Below are 14,997 nucleotides of genomic sequence, written 5' to 3' on the forward strand. Positions count from 1 at the left end.
CCTAAACCCTAAACCCTAAACCCTAAACCCTAAACCCTAAACCCTAAACCCTAAACCCTAGGCCCTATAATCCTGGGAGGGGGAGGCAGGGAAAGGGTATGAGGAGACTGCTGCTGCGGCTACTGTCTCCTTTTGTCTTCTGATTGCTGCTGGTGTTGATTATAAATAAAAAAATAATAAAGAGAAAGAGACATTCATAAGAAGGTTAAATTAAAGCAAAAGAGACAACAGGAAGACAAAGATAAAAAAGAAAAACAGATGCTAATCAAGAAGAGACAATAAAGAGGAAGAGGCATTTACAGGAGGAGACAATAAGAACGGAGACAGCAAAAAAAAAGAAGAGACATCTGCTTAAAGACATTAAATAAAGAGACAGACACCCCACAGATAGACAAAGGAGGAGACAGCAAAACGAGCAGACGGCAAAGGAGACAGCAAAGAGAGACAACAACACAATAAAAAACAAAGAGATGTACAAATTAAGCAGGAAGAGACATTAAAAAGATAGAGATATCAAAGAGGAGACGCTTCAATACGAGGGACTTGCGCATCGACCGCCTTATGCATTTCTTCAGTGCAGAGGAGACAGCCTATAAATCCAAGCACTTATATATAATAAATAAACAAGTTATATATACATTTATTATATAATATATATATATATATATATATATAGCGATATGCATACAATACACATACATGTATATATACACATATATACTGATATATATATATATATATACACTCATACAAATATATATATACATATATATAAATATATAAATATATATATACAATGCATACCTTTGTCTTCTAGACCCCCAATAAGAGAAGAGATATGTTGTTTGATGCCCCTGAGGAGCTCGTGTGTCTGTGGTGAGAAGATAACATCAATATTTAGCTGTCTCTTAACTGCAGCACCGAGTGCTTTGTCTCCTACAATAAGAGAAGCAGCTTCTTCTCCTTTTAAAAGATTCTTTTTAAGAAATTTATGAAGGCCCTTACCAAGCTTTGCATCTGCTAAAGCTAATACCTCTTCTGTTGCTTGTTTATTATCTTTAAAGCGAGAGAATGCATGCAGCTCTACACACTTTCTCGCTGTCTCTGCGGTTTTAAAGTTCTCATATAATTCTTCTACGTCTTCTACCTGCAGCAGCTTGCCTTTCTTAACCCTAAACAGGGCAAAGCCTGCAGCTGTCTCTAATAGAGCGAGCATTATCTTATTCTTCTTTATATACAAGAAGAGAGCACAAGAAAGAGATACTTATATATCAATAAATGCAGCCAACACTTATACTTAATGACAATATACACCCCAAATAATACTCAGAATTTATTTATTTCCCTGGATATACACCCCAAATCAAGCACTTCGCCAACTGCAGCAGAAGCAGCAGCAGCAGCAGCAGAAGCTGCAGCAGCAGCAGCTGCACCAGAATGAAGCAAGAGACCGGCAGGTAGAAGCAGAAAGTATGCTTGCAGTCAAAAGAATAAGATTAAAACCTTAAGAGTAAAAAAACAAAAACAAACAAATCATCAAAAGGAATCGCAGTAGATGCTGCAGCGTGGGGCAGCAGCTGCTGCTGCCTGGAGGTGTAGCAGCAGCAGCAGAAGAAGAGCACAAAAGCAAAGAAGAAATATATTTTAAATAAATTATATTAAATTAATAAGCCAACGCAAACACCCCAAGCAAAGAACAGCACACAGAAGCACAGGCAATACCACAGCCCCCAATTGAGTGTGGGGGCAGCTGCTGCTGCTGCTGCTGTAGCGGCTGCTGCTGCTGCTGCTGCTGCTGCAGCTGGGGGCCCCCGTCGGGGGCCTCTTCCTTCCGCAGCCTAGAGAAGCAAATAAAGCAGTAAAAGCAGCTTTTAATAAACAACCAGCTATTATAATTACAAAGTAAGAAAAGAAGATCCACAACACCTTGAGACTGTTGCGGCTGCTGCAGCAGCATCTGCTGCTGCAGCTGCTATTGCAGCAGACGTCGAGACTAGGGGCCCCTTGGGGGCCCCCTGCCGCAGTACCCTGTTGCATGCATATGCTGCTGCGTTTGCACATCTGCTGCAGCTCAAAAGATTTAAATTCTTCTTCTATTAAATTCAATTCACCAGCTGCTCCGCCTCCGCTTCTGCTGTTGCTGCCTTGGCAGCAGCAGCAGCTGGAGCTGCTGCTGCTGCTGCAGCAGAAACGGCGTCGCGAGACGCAGCGCAGCAGCAGCAGCAGCAGCAGCAACGCCACTACGACTGGGCTTTCTTAGTGTCTTGAATGTCTGTGTGTGTCCTTGCTCAATCTATCCACATGGGATCGTGCTGGGGATCGCGTTGGGGATCGTGTCGGCAGGGGATCGTATTTAGGATCGTGTGTAGGATCGTGTATGGGATCGTGTGTGGGACCGTGTATGGGATCGTGTGTGGGACCGTGTATGGGATCGTGTGTGGGGTCGGATCTGGGATCGTGTGTGGGATCCGATCCCAGCCCAGCAGTGTACGATGGCTGCCTGGGTGGCAGACTCTGAGGCCCGCGAATGTTTTGCATGCGCTGAGGCCTTCTCAACTTTAAGAAGGAGACACCACTGTCGCCTTTGTGGGGCTGTCTATTGCGGCCGTTGCTGCTGCTTGTCAGTGCTCCCAGTTGCAGCGCAGCAAGACTCAAGCAGCAGCAACAGCAGCAGCAGCAGCAGCAGCAGCGGCACCAGCAGCACCACCAGCAGCAGCAGCACGCGCCTCTGTCTTCGCTGCATGCAGAATGCTGAAACTCAGGCCTCCCTCCTCGATCCCCTCTGTAAGCAACTCCACGGTCAGCAGCAGCACTTAGCTGTATGTACACCGCAGCAGCAGCAGCAGCAGCAGCAGCAGCATACCCAGGCGTCCCCATCGTCTCAAAGAGGCCTGCTGAAGCCCCCTAGCAGACAACAGAAGACACCAGCGCCTGTTGCTGCTGCTGCTGCTTCCAAACAAACTCATAGCTGCACCAGTAACAGCAGCAGTAGCAGCAGCAACAGTAGCCCCGGCAGCAGCAGCAGCAGCAGCAGGGATGACAGCGTTGCAAATGGGGTGTACGCGCTGTCTCTTTTGCGGCGCAGTGTGATATCTCGCTGTCTGCTGCAGGGACTTCCAGCAGCAACAGCAGAGGTGCTGCTGCGGCTGCTGCTGCCTGCTGCTGCTGCTGTTCGTCTGTCTCCTGACCCGATAATTTGTCTTGGGGATGTTGTGCAGATTTGCTGCTTCAAAGGAGACTCGCTGCAGCAATCGGTTGCCTTCCCGGGGCTGCTGCTGCCGCTGCAGCTGAAGCAAAAGCAGCAGCAGCAGCTGCTGCCGCTGCGCTGCGCTCGTGTGTTGCTGCTGCACGGAGACCTTCAAGGGGGCCCCGCTGCAACAGAGGGGCCCCTCAGTTCGTTTACAGATTTAGCTATTGAGAAGAGGAGACAGCAGCTAGCACTGAAGCTGCTGCTGCAGCAACTCGCGCTGCTGCAGCCAGATCTGCTGCTGCTCTCCGGGTCTCTCTCCTTGTCTCTGCTGCTGCGCCTCGCCTCTATCAACATTGTTGCTGTTCCTTGTGTCTCCTTTCTGTCTCTTATCCGAGCCAGTAGGGCAACAGGGGCCCCCATCTGGGCGTCTCTTGAATTAGCAGTAGCAGCAGCAGCAGCAGCAGCGGGACAGCAGCAGCAGCAGCAGCAGCCAGTCCTTGGCAGCTGCTCCGTAAGATGGGGGGCCCCCACCCCGGGGGCCCCCCCTCATCTCATTCTCTTCGACTGTCTTCCTTCTCGCTTCTGGACAATCTGTCTTGTGCTGCCTCCTGCAGCAGCAGCAGCAGCAGAACCAGCAGCAGGAACAGTAACAGCAGCAGCAGCAGCAGTTCAGGAAAGGCTGAAAGAAGAGACATGCAAAAGAGTTCTGTGGAGGAGTCTACTTGCTGCCTTTGCCCTGCAGCAGGAGCTGCGGTTTGTTGCTGCTTGCTGCTGCTGGGCGGGAGACACTTCAGGCGTCTCCTTTAATGAAGCAGCAGCAGCACAACGTCTGCTGCTGCTGCCAGACGAGCCCTGGGGTCTTGACTCAGAGGAAGCAGAGACACAACAAGGAGACAGAGAGGAGGAGCTGTCTCTCTTCCTATGCAGCAAAACCACCGCAGCAGCAGCGCTGCTGCAGCACGAGCAGCAGCAGCAGCAGCAGCTGCTGCTGCAGCAGCAGCAAGAGCCACAGCAGCACCAAAACGGACGCGCCAACGGCGGCGGCGACAGCGGCACCTGCAGCAGAGACGCTGCTGGTTCTGCTGCTACTGCTGCTGCTGCTGCTAGTACTGCTGCTGCTGCTGCTCGTACTGCTGCTGCTGCTGCTACTGAAATCGAAGCAATAATGGAGACCAGCTTCCGCGGGAGACACATAAGAGAATGGCTGCAGTGCTGCTGCACTTCATTGGGTTCAGGGGGCCCCTCGGACCTGCTGCGGCGTCTGCTGCAGTGTATGCACAGCTTGGAGAAGTCTCCCTTCAGCAGCAGCTCTCCTCGAGGTACAAGAGCAACAGCAACAGCAGCAGCAGCAGCAGCAGCTGCTGCTGCTGCTGCTGCCGCTGCAGCGCAACCCCAAATGCTGTTACATGGAGAGGGGCCTTTTGAATGGCAGCCTTTTGCTGCTGCACTGCCACTCCCTCCCCCAGCAGAAGCAGCAGCAGCAGATGAAACAGCAGCAGCAGCAGCAGGCGGAGCAGCAGCAGGAGCAGCAGGAGCAACAACAGAAGAAGAGACAGAGGAGGTTAGCAGCAGCTTACCATTGCGTTTGCTGCTGCGGGCCTTTGATCTGGGTTTGGATATGCTGCCTGTGGGGTGTATATGGAGCTGCGGACTGCAGCAATGCTCTCAGGGCGATGGGGTGTCTGCGGAGCTCATTGTAGGAGGGCCTCCTTGTTCTGCTGCTGCTGCTGCTGCTGCTGCTGCTGCTGCTGTTGCTGGTGATGCTGATGCAGCTGCGCTGGGGTTGAGTCCAGCTGCTGCTACGCTGCATACAGCTGCTGCTGCTACGCTGCATGCGGCTGCTGCTGCTTGGTGCCGCTTGCTGCTGCAGCACCCCACAGCTCGCAGCTGCCCAGCAGGAGACAGCCGCTGCAGGAGACAGCTGCAGGAACATTGTCTCGCTTTTACTAGAGACACCAACCGCGTTGTCCTCACCTTTAACGTCAGCTAAACCCTAAACCCTAAACCCTCAACAACCCGCTAACACCCTAAACCCTAAACCCTTAACCCTAAACTCTAAGCGCCTCGCCTTTCCGGGCAATCAACTGCTGCTTTCTCTGCTGCTGCTGCTGCTATTGGTGTTGTTGCTGCTGCTGCTGCTGCTGTCTCTATGCAGGAAGGGCTGCCTGGGCCTTCTGGTGTCCCCTCTCCTGTGCCTACCCCAATGCTGCGCTTCAGCAAGAATGAGCTGTCTCCTTTCGTGTCTCTTTCCCCTCTCCCTCCATCCAAAGCGGCGCCGGCGCAGGCGGCTGCAGCAGCAGCTACAGCAGCAGCAGCAACAGCAGCAGCAGCAGCAGCAGACGGATCTTGTAACGTGCGGGAGACCCCCCTGTCGGGCATAAAGCTGCAGCACAGCCTTAACGGCGCAGTAGCTGGAGCAGCAGTAGCAGGTTCAGGCGGAGGTGCCGGAGCAGCAGCAACAGCAGCAGCAGCAGCAGCAGCAGCAGCAGGAGCGCTGCCTGAAGTTGTGTGGTGGCAGTCGTGCAGCCGTTGTGGGGGGGGCCCCCTGGGGGCCCCCCAAGACCTCCGAGAGTTCGGTGATATTCCTTTTGTCCGGTTTTTAGATTTGCTGCTGACAGATAATACCCTAAAAGGAGACGGTACCCGCAGCAAAATCCAGCAGGAGCAGCAGCAGCAGCAGCAGCAGCAGCAGCAGCAGCAGGTAGAGAGAGAGGGGGGAGCATGCCGTTGCCCCCATTATGTGTTCAGAGACAGGGCCTTCCATTTTGCATCTGGAAACGCTGTAAGGACAGCTCCAGCTACTGCTGTTGTTGCTGCTGCTGCTGCTGCCGTTGCTGCTGCTGCTGCTGCTGCCGTTGCTGCTGCTGCTGCTGCTGCTGGCAGCTAGCCCAGTGGAGGCGCTTGCATCTGAGTCTGAGAGGGCCTGACGCTATAACCCTTACCTTCTGCATGAGGGGCTGGTTGCCTCCGTGCTGCAGCTTCATATGCTGCTGCTGTTGCTGCTGCTGCTGCTGTTGCTGCTGCTGCTGTGCCTTGCAGACGCTGAAGTTCGAGCACCAAAGCGTCTCCATTTATTCAATCTGCAGACACGGAGACTCGCAGCAGCTGCTGAGGCCCCCGTTGCCAGCAGCAGCAGACGCAGCAGGCGCAGCAGACGCAGCAGCATCAGACACAGCAGCAGCAGCGAAGGTGGGAGGCGTAGCACCAGCAAACGCAACAGAAGCAACAGCAGCAGCAAACGAAGACAAAGCAGCATCTGCCGAGGGCCCAGCAGCAGCATCACCAGCTCTAGCATCAGCAGCAAATACCGCAGCAGAATCAGCTGCACCAGCAGCAGCAGCTGCTGCTAATCCTGCTGCTGGTGTCTCCTTGCAGCAGCAGGGAGACACCTGTCTATCAGGGGGCATTTGCAGCAGGGCTCGTTATCTGCTGCTCCGTGCAGCAAACGAAGTCGCTGCTGCTGTCTGTGGGGGCCCCCTGAGCAGCAGCAACGGGGGCCCCCTAACTTCAGCAGCAGCCGAAGGCCCCTGCATCTTAGAGGCTTCAATTGAACAAACCCTAAAGGGGACTATGAACTCTTTAAAAGAAAACAAGGCAAGCAAACGCAGCAGCAAGATCTGCCATAGCAGCAGCAGCAGCAGCAACAGCAACAGCAGCAGCAGCCGCTGCTGCAGAAGCTGCATATTAAAACCACTGCAGTAATAGCCTGCGGGATGCGCTCACCATGTTACGTTTAGGGTTTAGGGTTTAGGGTTTAGGATTCAGGGTTTAGGGTTTGGGGTTTTGCTGCTGCAGGCCTCGTGGGCTGTGCAAGGACGGATGCTGTTGGTGTCTGTTGCTGCAGCAGTTGAGAAGCAGGTAGCAGCAGCAGAGAAGCAGCAGCAGCTGCTGATAAAGGGGGCCCCCTATGCAGCAGTCTCCTTACCTAAGGGGCCCCCTGGGGGGCCCCTAGGGGGCCCCCCAGGGGGCCCTCTTTGGCAGCTATGGGCAGAGGTGTCTCAGCTGCTGGTACACCACAAACGCAGCCTGCTGCTGCTGCAGCAGCAACTGCAACAAGCAGCAGCAAGCCTCCTTCTGCTCTGCTTCTCGCTGCAGCAGCTGGCTGTTCCTGGTGTGTCAGTGCAGCAGCAGCAGCAGCAGCATCAGGAAAAACAGCAACAGCAGTGGAGCAGCAGCAGCAGCAGAGAAGACTGGATGGCAGCAGGCAGGGACGGGGCGGGTCGAGCAACAGCAGCAACAGTAGCAGCAGCAGCAGCAGCAGCAGCAGCGAACAGCGACTGCTGCTGCTGGAGAGCAGCTGAGCGGCTGCTGCGAGTCACTGCATATTCGTGGTATTACCTCAGCCAATACTTCGCTTCTTGCTGCTGCGCCCTCTCAACTCGTTTTGCTGCTGCTGCAGAGGAGGCCCTGAATAGAGCCCATCTGCCTGAGGCCCCTCCCCTATCGGGGCTCGCAGCTGCAGATGCCTCAGCAGCAGCAGCAGCAGCAGCCGCAGCTGTCGCTGCTGCTGCTGCTGAGGAGGAGGGAGAGGCCCCTTTAAGGGCAGGAGGCTTTCTCGTGCTGCCGAGCTGTGGGACGGACTTGTTGCAGTGTGGGCCTGATGTAGCAGCAGCAACAGCAGCAGCAGCTGCAGGAACAAGAGCAGCAGCAGCAGCAGCAGCAGCAGCAACAGCAGCAGATGTGAGGCCAAGTCAAAGGAGCGGGATCTCGTGGGTTGCAGCAGCATCTCCCTTTTTGCTGCACCCGCCTGCCGCAACACCAACAGCAACTGAAGCATCGGGGAGTCTATACACTGCAAACTCAAAAGGACCAGCAGCAGCAGCAGCAACGCCAGCAGCAGCAGCACCAACAGCAACACCCGCCCCAGAAACAGCAGCAGCAGCGGCGGCGGCGGCAGCAGCAGCAGCAGCAGCAGCAAGACGCCGCAGTGTCTCTTGTGAAGTCTTATGGCGTATGTCTAACAAAGTAGAAACCAAAGGCACTCAGGGTACACCTCCTAATACAAGGGGCCCCCTAGGGGCCCCCGGGGGGGCCCCAGGAGAGGCCCCTGGGGGGGCCCCCGTAGGGGCCCCTAGGGGGGCCCCCAAAGAGGCCCATAGAAAGGCCCCAGGAGGGGCCCTTAGGGGGCCCCTAGGAGGGGCCCCTGGGGGGGCCCCTGGAGGGTCCCCCTTGCAAGCCTATGGGGAAGCAGCAGCTAAAGAAAATTCTCGGAAGGAGGACTGCGTGCCCTTTGAAACAGCAACAGTAGCAGCAGCAGCATCAACAGCAGCAGCAGCAGCAGCAGAAGACCCAAAGCATACCCAATCCGACAGCAACTGCGTTGTTTCATATGAAGCAAAGGAGCAGCTGGGGTCCCCCCCGCTGCCTCCAGCAGCGTCAGCTTCCGCAGCAGCAGCAACAACAGCAACAGAAGCAACAACAGCAGCAGCAGCAGATGCTTCACAGCAGCACCATGAAAAGAAGTGTAGGAGACAGCTGACGGAGTTGTCTTTTAAAAGGGGGCCCCTGGGGCCCCTAAACTCGGGGGCCCCTCCATTAGGGGCTTCGCAGCAGCGCAGTCTGCAGCGGGAAGCGTGGCGGCCGTTGCTTGGTGCTGCTGCTGCTGCAGCTCCTTCTCCTGCTGCTGCTGCAGCTGCTGCTCCTGCTTCCGCTGCTGCTCTCCTGGGGAGGGGACCCGGTAGTGGGCTGCGCACCATCAGCAGCATCAGCAGCAGCAGCAGCAGCATCAGCACGGATTCTGTTTGTTTGGGGCGTTTGCGTCAGCTAACGTTAGAGACAGTGCATGCAGTGGAGTCTGTTCGTGCTGCAGTGTATGTGCAGCAGCACCAGGGCCTCCGCAGGTGTCTCTTTCCCAATCAAGAAGGAGACGTGGGGGCCCTCATAGCCTCAGCTATCCTCAGTGCTGCTACAGCAAAGCAGCTGCAGCACCGCTGGGCCTCAGCTTATAAACCTTTTGCTGCTCCTTGCTGCGGCGGCTTCTGCTCTCGCTGCAAGGCCTCCTCAGGGGCCCCCCAGGGGGCCCCCATGGGGGCCCCCCCAGCTAACCCTTCTTTAGGGGCCCCCCAGGGGGCCCCCCTGAGAGATCCTCCAGAGACGGCTTCTGCAGATACCCCCTCCCTTGTGAGCTCGCTGGGTGGTTCAGCAGCAGGGACATTGAATGCAGGGGGAAGCCCTGCTGTTGCTGCTGCTGCTACTGCTGCTGCAGCAACGGCAGCAGCAGGGGCCCCGGAAGAGGAGACAGCCAACGGTGTTCGATGCAAATGCTGCATCGGGAGATGCGCTGTGGGGTTGAGCCGCATGCGTAGATTAGCTAGGGCTGGGGTTCGCATGCAAAGGGGCTGGGGGCCCCCCGGAGGAGGATTGGGGGGGGCCCCCTATAAGGGCCCCCTTGAAGGGGGAGGCCCTATAGGGTCGTGCAGGCGAGGCTGTCTGCTGCTGCCTTCCGTGCTGCAGCTGCTGCTGGAGGAGATCTCTGATAAGCTGCGATCAAAAGGAGACAGCTTAGGGGCCCCCCAACTGAAAGAGAGGGGCTTCAATGTACACCATAATGCCGGGGGGCCCCCCGATAAAGAGACTCTAGGGGGCCCCCTAATCCCACAGACTGATATTTGCTGTGAGACATTTCGGTGCTGTCTCTTTATCCCTCCTTTCTGCTATCTCCTGTCTCCTCCAGCAGCAGCAGCAGATACAGCAGCAGCAGCAAATGCAGCAGCAGCAGCAGGTGTGCATCGAGAGGGTTTGCTGGGGGCCTCATCATGGGGGGTCCAGCAGCAGGGGCCCCCCTTCTTCGCCTCCCGGGGGGCCCCCCAAGCCGGTGGTGTAGCTGCATGCGATAGAGAGACTTTGCTGCTGCTGCGCTCCGTCTTGGAGGGCCCCACAGACAACAGCGAGCAGCACGTGCAGCTGCAACAACTCGGAGACAATCATACCCACTCTGTTACCCTGTTCTTTGCCCCGCAGGTGAGCCTATCTAATAGCTAGCCAGCTAGCTAGCTAGCTAGTCAGGTAGTTTGTGTGTTGGCTAGCCAGCTAGCTAGCCAGCTGGGTAGCTAGCTCGCCAGCTCGTTTGCTACGGAGCTAGCTACACAGCTAGCTAGCTAGCTAGCCCCTGCTGCTAGCTAGCTAGATACTTAGCCATGCGTGCCCAGCTAGCTAGCTAGCTAGCTAGCTAGCTAGCTAGCTAGCTTTAGGGGGAAAATGAAGGTTAGGAGAGGGAGAGCGATAGGTGGCTGGGGTTTGTAATGAAGAAGGTTTGTGGGGTTTGGGGTGTATGTGCACCTCGCTGCAGTTTCATGCTTTGAGGCATTTACTCTGCGGCGATGATATTCAATTTTGCTGTTCTATCAAACACACAAAACCCGTTCGTCTTTGTGGAGGTAAAAGCGGAGCCTCATTCACACTCTCTGCAGATGGGTGCGCCTAAACCCTAAACCCTAGACCCTAACCAAACCCTAAACCCTAGACCCTATCCAAACCCTAAACCCTAGACCTCAAGCCTCGCCTAAACCCTAAACTCTAAACCATATCTGTGTGATATTGCAGTACGCTTGTAGGGAATATATATATATATATATATACGTAGAAGTTATATATATATATATGTATATATTTATGTATTTTGTGTTTTAATAAAGTATGTTTGTATTGAAGGAGTTGAACATATATAAATATATATATATATATATATATATTTATTTATATACATATATATATTATATATATACATATATATTATAAATAAACATATATATAGATATATAAATATGTATATATATATATGTATATATATATATTGTGTGTGTGTTAATACAGTATGTTTGTATTGAAGGAGCTGAACAAGCAAGAGGCGCAGCTGTTGCTGCGTCAGTGTCATCGATTTTTGCTGCATTTTTCTTCGGCTTTGTTTGAAGGGAGGCCCTGCGCTTTAACTCCTTTCTCTGGGTTTTTTAAAGTTATGTGTAAGGAGACAAAAGCAAAGAATTATTATATAGCAATGCACAACCTCAGGTACGTACACCCCAACACCCCACACAAACTTCCTAAGATATTTGATTTAAAGGGGCTAGGGCCTCAGAGATACATCCCCGAACCTCAAACAAATGCAGCAGATACCAGCAGCAGCAGCAGCAGCAGCAGCAGCAGCAGCAGCAGCAGCAGCGGCAGCGGCAGCAGCAGCAGCTGCTGCAACGGGAACGGGAGCGGTGCTGTAGGCGTAGCTGCAGGCAAGATTCGCATAGGGGCAGAGACGGCCCCACAGCAACCAGCAGCAGCAGCGGCAACAGAACCAGCAGCAGCAGCAACAGCAGCAACAGAACCAGCAGCAGCAGCAGAAGCAGAAGCAGAAGCAGAAGCAGAAGCAGCAAGGGGCTCAGATGTAATAGTGTCTCCTTTGCTTCGAGAGACAAGCAAACGGACAGTCTTCATTGGAGAGACAGCACAAAGAGCAAACGGTATTTGCTGCTGTTCTTCTTTAGTGTCTCTCAGCCTCTGTCTGTCTCCTTGTCTCTTTTTTGTGTCTCCTTGTCTTTATATTTTTTTTATTTTGAAGTTGTCTCCCTGTCTTTCTGTCTCCTTTTGTCTTTAAACTGTCTCCTAGTCTTTGTCTATCTTTATTTACACCTCTCTTTGCGCTTTTTTAAACTGTGTCCTCATTCTTTAATCTATATGTATATTATAATTTATATAATATGTTATATTCCTGTATAATACAATATAATAAATTATATTTTTCTTGTGTCTCTTTCTGTCTTTGTTTTGTTTAGCGCGATATTTACCTATCCTTGACTCGGGTGGCTGTAGCGCAGCAGCAAACGCAGATTTAGAAGCAGAAGCAGCAGCAGCAGCGGCAGCAGCAGAAGACGGAGTATCTCCAGAAGCAACAACAGCACCCACAGCAGCAGCAACAGCAGCAGCACCATCAGCGCCAACAGCAGCAGGACCAGCAACAGCACCCACAGCAGCAGCAACAGCAGCAGGAGCAGCAACAGCACCCCCAGCAGCAGCAACAGCAGCAGCAACAGCAACAGCAGCAGCAGCAGCAGCAGCAACAGCAACAGCAGCAGCAGCAGCAGCAGCAGGAAGATGTGGGTTGGAGGTGCTTCCGGTGCATGCAGCATTAGAGAGGAGCCCTGTGCTATGGGACCAGAATTTTCGTTTATATTTACGGGGCTTTGGTTTGCGTTTAAGAGGCGAAGATATAAATAATTTAAGAGAGGCATTTGAGAGAGATTTGCTGCTGCTAGAAGAGCTAGAGGTTGTAGACTACTCTTTATTAGTTGTAGTGTATGAGGAGACACAAGATATTTGTCTGGGTCTCATTGATTTCTTACGTAGATACACCTGGGATAAACAAGTAGAAAAGTTTAGTAAATCTATTGCTTATATGACTACAGGCTTACAGCCTACGGTAATTTCGCCGAAAGAATATAAATTGCGTTTTAAAGATGCTGTCTTGTCTTTGTTTGCTTCTTATCACCCCCCCTCTCTTACTCTAAACAAACACTTCTTACAAGTACTATTAAAACCTATTGCTGGATATACATATGATGCAAATGCTCCTCTTGCTCCTGCTGCTGCTGCACCTGCTGCTGCTGCACCTGCTGCTGAGGGTGCGGGTGCAGCAGCAGGTGAGGATGCGGAGGCTGCTGCTGATCCTGAAGCTGCTGATGCTGCTGCTGCTGCTGTTGCTGCTGTTGCAGAGGCGGCGGTGCGATCAGAAGCAGCTGCTGCACCGACGCAACTAGCAGCACAAACAGGAGCAGCAGCAGCAGCAGCAGCAGCAAGAGCAGCTGGTTCAGGGGGTTTAAACGGGGGGCCCCCGTCGAGTGTCTCTTTAAGTGTCTCTAAAGGGGCCCCTCCCCCTTCGTTTGCTCGCTGTCTTGCTGCCATTGTGCTGCAGCAGCAGCAGCAAGATGCGGCAGGGGTTTGGGGGCCCTTCAGCTCTGCTGCAGCTGCGGAGACACCCCGAAAAAAATAAAGAAAGTCTTGTTTGCTGCTTGTTGTCTATGCAAAGGAACTAAACTTTGTTTTTTAATGCAATTTATTTTGTTTATTATATTTATATACTTTTTATTATTTATATATTTTATATTTTATCTTCAGGCTGCACATCGTATGATTAATATATAATATGTTTTAGAGGTAGAGATAGCGTTGTACAGTAAAAATATATATACTAAATAAAATATATATATATATATGTACATATATATATATATATCTTATAATATATATTTTATATAATGCATATTATGTAGATTATAAATAGACTATACACATATACCTATACAAACATATAAATTATATCTATATCTATATCTATAACTATATATCTACATATATCTATACACAGATATATATATATATATATATATATAGATATAGATATATATAGTTTTGTACACTGCATATATATTGTATACATGCAATATGTAGTATACACTCTATATAATATAATATATATGTATATATATATATTTATATATTTGTTTATTTATTATGTACACATATATAGCATAAGATGTATAATATATAAAAAAATAAATGCATATATTAAACATGTCGCATATTTTATATATTATTTATCTATGGAGGTCTACGAATGCGTATAAACAAAACGAATGACTTATAAATAATAATAATATATAATAATTTTTATAATATGTACGGCTTATAATAATATATATAATATATTATATAGAATAAATATTATATATAAGACACATTATATATATATATATGTATATATATATATATATACATATATATATATATATATATTACATAAGCAGAATGCATATTATATATATTATATTTATAATATATAAGATATTAAATATATAAATAATATATTATTCATTATCGCTACTGTATTACATATTACTATATTATAGAATTACATATAAAATTATATATATATATATACATATATATATATACATATATATATATGTATAAATAAATAATGCATATTTATCATATTGCGGTTTGCAGAATCCAGCAAACAGAGGGGGGCCCCTAGGAGGGCCCCCACCAAACCCTAAGGGGCCCCCAGCAAACCCAGGGGCCCCCTCCATACAAAAGGGGGCCCCCACTAAACAGAGAGAGGCCCCCAGCGAACCCAGGGGCCCCCACCATACAACAGGGGGCCCCCAGCAAACCCAGGGGCCCCCACCATACACAGGGGAGCCCCCAGCATACCCAGGGGCCCCCACTATACACAGGGGGGCCCCTAGCAAACCCGGGGGCCCCCAGCGCACAGACAGGGGGCCCCGGAGAGGGCTGGGGGGCCCCTTGGTGGGGGCGGAGGGGGGCCCCCAGGGGGATTCGTTGCATGCAGACAAAAGGAGACAGCCAGTGTGATGTCTCTTTCTGTTGGAAGTGTCTCCTTGCGGGTTTAAGGCCTCACTGCAAGTGTGTTGAGGTGTACATACACCTCAAAGAGGTGCCTATACACCCCGCTATAAAACTAAATAAAACAAAAAAAAGCAAAAAACACCTGCAAAAGAAGATGGAGACTGACATTGCGGGCTTCCCATCTAGAAACTCACACACACCCTTGCTGCTGCTGCTGCTGTTGTTGCTGCTGCTCTGCTGCTGCTGCTGCTGCTGCTGTGTCTGCTGCTGCTGCTGTACTTCCTGCAGGAGCATCGTTTTGTGGTATGCCTGCCGCTTGTCCTGCTGCTGCATTGTTTGCTGCTGCTGCCGCCGCATTTTTTTCTGCTGCTGCAGCGCGTGTCTCTGTTGTTGTTGTAGCAGCAGCAGCAGCAGCAGCAGCAGTAGCAGCGGGAGTTTGTGTTTTTTGTTTG

General features: G+C 51.1%; 1 protein-coding gene across 1 annotated transcript; it reads left to right on the forward strand.

Annotated features, from left to right (window-relative positions):
* Positions 1–2,492: 2,492 nt before the first annotated feature.
* On the forward strand, positions 2,493–13,166 carry EAH_00050120 (1-phosphatidylinositol-4-phosphate 5-kinase, putative; the record flags this gene model as incomplete). Its single annotated transcript, XM_013391302.1, has 6 exons — positions 2,493–5,171; positions 5,346–5,972; positions 6,230–6,640; positions 6,986–10,150; positions 11,154–11,640; positions 11,953–13,166. The coding sequence occupies 6 exons, from the start codon at positions 2,493–2,495 to the stop codon at positions 13,164–13,166; spliced, it is 8,583 nt and encodes a 2,860-aa protein (XP_013246756.1).
* Positions 13,167–14,997: the final 1,831 nt, after the last annotated feature.

The sequence above is a fragment of the Eimeria acervulina genome, genomic scaffold (assembly GCF_000499425.1).
Source record: "Eimeria acervulina Houghton genomic scaffold, Eah_scaff829, whole genome shotgun sequence".
NCBI classification, from domain to species: Eukaryota; Apicomplexa; class Conoidasida; order Eucoccidiorida; family Eimeriidae; genus Eimeria; species Eimeria acervulina.